This window comes from Glycine max, chromosome 1, assembly GCF_000004515.6.
Source record: "Glycine max cultivar Williams 82 chromosome 1, Glycine_max_v4.0, whole genome shotgun sequence".
Lineage (NCBI taxonomy): Eukaryota > Viridiplantae > Streptophyta > Magnoliopsida > Fabales > Fabaceae > Glycine > Glycine max.
The window spans coordinates 6,246,252-6,251,436 of record NC_016088.4 but is presented as its reverse complement, the minus strand read 5'-3'; the positions used below and the strand labels follow the sequence as shown (position 1 = coordinate 6,251,436).

General features: G+C 30.4%; 1 protein-coding gene across 1 annotated transcript; it reads right to left on the bottom strand.

Annotated features, from left to right (window-relative positions):
* Nucleotides 1–773: 773 nt before the first annotated feature.
* LOC113002185 (uncharacterized) lies at nucleotides 774–1,238 on the bottom strand. The gene has a single exon (XM_026129240.1). The coding sequence runs from the start codon at nucleotides 1,236–1,238 to the stop codon at nucleotides 774–776; it is 465 nt and encodes a 154-aa protein (XP_025985025.1).
* Nucleotides 1,239–5,185: the final 3,947 nt, after the last annotated feature.

Here is a 5,185-nt window from a genome sequence, read left to right as displayed (position 1 = left end):
TCTGTATACACTAGTTCTAAGACGTCTTTAGCTCTTTCGACACCTAATTTCCTTATGTTTGTTTATTTTCCCTTTAGGCATTCAATACAGACCTCAAAGTCTGATAAATCCAAAGGGTCAAGAATTTCATCCAACACAAGTCTCTGAATTCTTTGTTTAAAGATATGGCCTAAACGCTTATGCCATAAGGTGGTTGAATTCTCATTCAATTTTCGTTTGTTACCATGTGAACTTATTTGCAGTATTTCATTATAGGAACTAACAACATCAAGCATGTAAAGATTATCAATTAAAGAACCAGAACCAACCATATTTGAATTTTGGTAGAGACTAACTTTATTATTTCCAAATGAACAAGAAAATCCAAATTTGTCCAAACTAGAAATAGAAATCAAATTCTGTCTAAAAGACGGTACAACAAAAGTCTCAAATAAATCCAAATAAAATCCAATTTTTAACTATAATCTAAAAGTTCCAATAGCTTCCACTATAACCTTCTTGCCATCACCCACAAAGATGAATCTTTCATTATCACTTGGTAGTTGGCTCCACAGGCAATCCTGCATAGTCATACTTATGTGAGTAGTAGCACCAGAATCTATCCACCAAGTATCTTTAGGTACAAAAGCCAAATTAACTTTTGAACAAACTAGAGTAAGAAATTTACCTTTCTTCACACGCCATGCGGCATAGTTGGGACACTCTTTCTTCATTTTTCCCGACTTCTTGCAGAAGTAACAAGTAAATTCCTCATCCTTATTTTGTTTCTTTTGCTAAGAAGTCCCTTCCGCAGCACCCTTAGTTTTCTTCCTTTTCTTATTCTGAGAGGTCGAAGTCAAGTGAGCACTTTCAATCCTATCTCTCTGCAGCCTCTCCTCCTCTTGCACACAGTGAAATATAAGCTCATTGAGGGACCATTTGTCCTTCTGAGTGTTATAGCTCACTTTGAATTGCCCAAAGTGTGCAGGAAGCGAGATCAAAACCAAGTGCACGAGCAGGTCTTCACTAAGCTCTAACTTAAGTGACTTGAGTTTTGATGCGAGATTGGACATCTCCATAATGTACTCCCTTATGTTCCCTTTGCCTTTATACTTCATGGAGATGAGTTTAGCCAAAAGGTTACTTGTCTCCACCTTTTCATTTTTAGCAAAGTATTGCTCAATTTCCTCAAGGAATTTCTTTGCACTTTGACCCTCAGAAATAGAGCCCCGAAACGCCTCTGGAATAGAGCACTTCATGATCACAAGGCACATTTGGTTGGACCGATCCCACTTCTCAATTTTTACCTCATTAGAGGTTTCCGGAGTGGAAATGGGTCATTCCGTCCTCAGTGCCAAGTCCAAATCCATACAACCAAGAACAATTTATATGACTTCCTTCCAGACCTTAAAATTTGTCTCATTCAACATTGGGATAGAATTCACTTGGGCTGCATTTGCAGCATTGATAATATTAACTAAAGAGAGAACAAAAATAATAACATGTTCACAAATAATCGAGCAAGTCATATAAAGTATATATATAACAAGACATGCAAATATTTCCCATAATAGATCCATCACAAGATACCCAACACAACATTTATTCTAGTCTTTGGATAGAGAAATTAATTTGTAATTGGTACTCTCAATGCAATAATCAAATATTAACAATTAGTTCTGTCAAATAATAGCCTTTCTTGGTACCGACTATTATTCACAAAAAAAAACTTTATAATTGTCACATATTTATCATCGCGGGTATGTTATTATTTGGCCAAATTGTGTATTCCTTTGGGCCGATCACAATTCGCATAAATAATTTCATACTAACATCTATGCAATTTAATTAAATTAATTTACGCAATAGAGGTTACTTTGGCAACATAATGGTTCAATCAATTTAATTAAAATTACAAGACACAAATAAATGGAAAGGATCTGTAATGATTAAATTTGTACCCAATTATGATAACAGTAAATGTTTGAAAAATTACATCATGATAAACTAATTACGCACCCGAAACAAACATATCACGGTAATATCACAAATTTATACTAACCACATGAATAACATAAATTATCAGCTTATCACCGTTTCATGAAAAAAAAAATAATTGGCCAAAAAAAATAATAAATTATTCATATAAGACAAAAGACCATTGTCTTATTACTGATTCATATAAACAAAAAAAATATATATTTATGAAATTGTGTCACGTACTAAATGTCAACACCAGATACATAGAACTTTATCCCAAATTGAATAATATGCCAGCAAATGCGACACAAACAAAAAAAATTGTGCAACCCTATAAATCAAATGCAGAGGTCTTTTATTAATTATAGAGAGGAGAAAAACTTTATGACCATAACACATAAATTTAAGGGTTTTACAATTTTATTGATCAAAATAGTTTCTCCCCAAAATAAAATTAGGGTTCATATAACTAAAAAGGATCTAGATATAATACATATCCAACAAAGCTTTAAATCCCAATAATCTAACAGTAATGGTGGCTCTGATACCACTTGTTGGAAATTTTCAATAAATCTTATAAAATACCAAATGAGTACCATAACATATTACGTCAGATTATCAAGAGGTTTTAAGGAATACCTGGATCCATAGAGGTTGATTAACACGCAGCAGAATCTGACAGTGGTCACGAACAATTGGTTTAATGACCTTCCTCAATCAAATCACCTTCTTCCTTATGGGACCTTCGTTTTCTCTTCAGATGGGGAGAGAAGAAATTGTTTATTGATTTGGTGTATTGGGGACCATAATCATACCTTATGTTTTAAACCTATTAAGATTCTCATTATTCCCTAATGGACTAAATTGGTTTTCGCTCATTAAGCCCATATCAATTTTCTCGTAGTCTAATAGACTCACTTAAATAGATCACCTTATATTAAATCCATTTAAATGTAAATAACTAATATAAATGTTATAATATAATATGTAGCCTATATTAATTAATTAGAAACTATAAAATTCCTAACAATAAGTTCAACAAATATTGTTGTATACGATTTTGATCTTTTTCCTTAAAATAAATAAATAAATATCCAGACATGCATGAAGAGATGACACTGATCATCTTGCAAGCATTTTAGATTGCCTACAGTAGAACTGACAATATATAATATATATAATAGGTAATTAGCTACAAATGTGAAATTTTCGTATGAAAATAGATTGTAAACTATATCGCATTTCTAGTCCATCTATATACGTATATATATAATTGCCACCAAAAATGGACTGGATCAACTAATTTTCAATTAAGAGATAGTTGATATCCTCGCATAAGAAATTATTGCATCATATATGGTGTTGTATAAAGGTTGCATTCGAAACTATTTGGGATCGCGAGTAGGACATATTTATTAACTATCGATCCAATCACATGATAATTTACACCATGCCAACAAACTGTCCTTTCTTCGGAAGAAAAACAAACTGTCCTTGAAGTTGGAGTTGTTGGCTTCATTATTAAACTTTGTATATACACTCATTTTTTCTTCTTCTAAAAGTACAACTGTTATTAGTTTGGTCCTTTCATTAATTAGAAATATTTTAAACATGAATCCTCTATAGGTCAATTTTTCTTTCAAAAGACATGCACATTTCAAGAGGATCTTTCAAAATGTCATCTGTTCAAGTATTATTTTTTGTGATGAAATAAAGTTAAAACTTATATGAAATGTCGTAGTCGCTATAATAGGGAGTTAGTGCATGCCACTAAAGTTGTTGCTATTAGTTATTACAAAAGTTGTTGTATTTTAATAAAATGATATTTTTATTAAATTTATATTTTGCATTATATTAGTTAACATAAAATAGGATTTTACAATGATATTTCACTCAATTTATTTTGTTATGGTATGAAATGAAAATTCACTATATATTACTTACTATCTTATATTTCTTATAGTTGGGATTTTTTTTATATATGTAAATTAGATTGTCTAATATTTTGTATACACCAATCAGAGGTAGAAAGAACTACAAAGAGAATGAGAAAAAAAATAGTAAATGTGATACGTGATATTATAAGAAGAAAAGAGAATGATATATAAATTGAGGACAAAAATTAGGCATATGAAATATTAAGGTTGGTTTTTTCTGTATCCATAACACAACTCACTTTGAACACTTACCAGTATAAATGACATTTTTTTTTATATTTTACATTCTAACAAATTAAATCATCAATTCGGCATGCATGTAAAATAAGTTAATATAGAACCAACAAGGTTTGAGTTTAATGCAAGGGACTAGTTTCTCATCACAATATAATAGTTTGAAGTTAGAATCTTTACCAAAAGAAATGTTTGCATTTAGTGTCTAATCATTCCTTGAAAAAGATTGTCTTCGAAAAAAAAATACTCGTAAGGAAAAAAAATAACCTTAGATTGGTTATAAAATTGATATACAAAAAGTTACATTTAAAATTGGATCTATTTGAAATATTTTTCAAAAATCCACTTTCAAAATCCATTGTATTTGTAACTGATCTACAAAGTGGACATTTTATAGATTGTTTCTAGACAAAACTATAAAAAAAATGTTTGTAGATTAGTTGTCATAGATTGTTGTAAAAAATCCTTTTAAAAAAAATAAAAAGCACAACTACAGGTCGTTCATGATGTATAATGCAATCCAATATGAAAATTACAAATACAGAACCAACACCAAATACTTAGAGTGTATTTGTTTTAATGTTCAACAGCTTCAAACGTCCGTTGAATCCAAAATAATTGTCTTTTTACTTCTATATTCTTGCATTTGAAAGTACAATTTCCTAACTCAATGTGAGTCGAACCGGTATCATCAAACACACACTTAATAAATATAAGAAAACTACAAATCATTATAAAATAGGCTTAATTAGTTGGGATTTTGATATTAAAGAAATCCCTATATTTTAATATTAAAGAAATCTAGTCCAACATACTGATATGCTCACATAGCTCTCAAAAATGAGATTTGAAAATAGAATAAAATATCCTAGTTGAGGCTTAAACTCACTATCCTATACTCCCATTTGATCTAATAGAATGAAAATGCAATTGACTCTTCCAAGGTACCTCTCATTTCCTCTTCTATTCTATATTTGTATGGTCATAAACCTTTCCTTGAATTATATTTATTCATATCAAAGCAATCACCACCACTTTGTACACTTCATACCAAT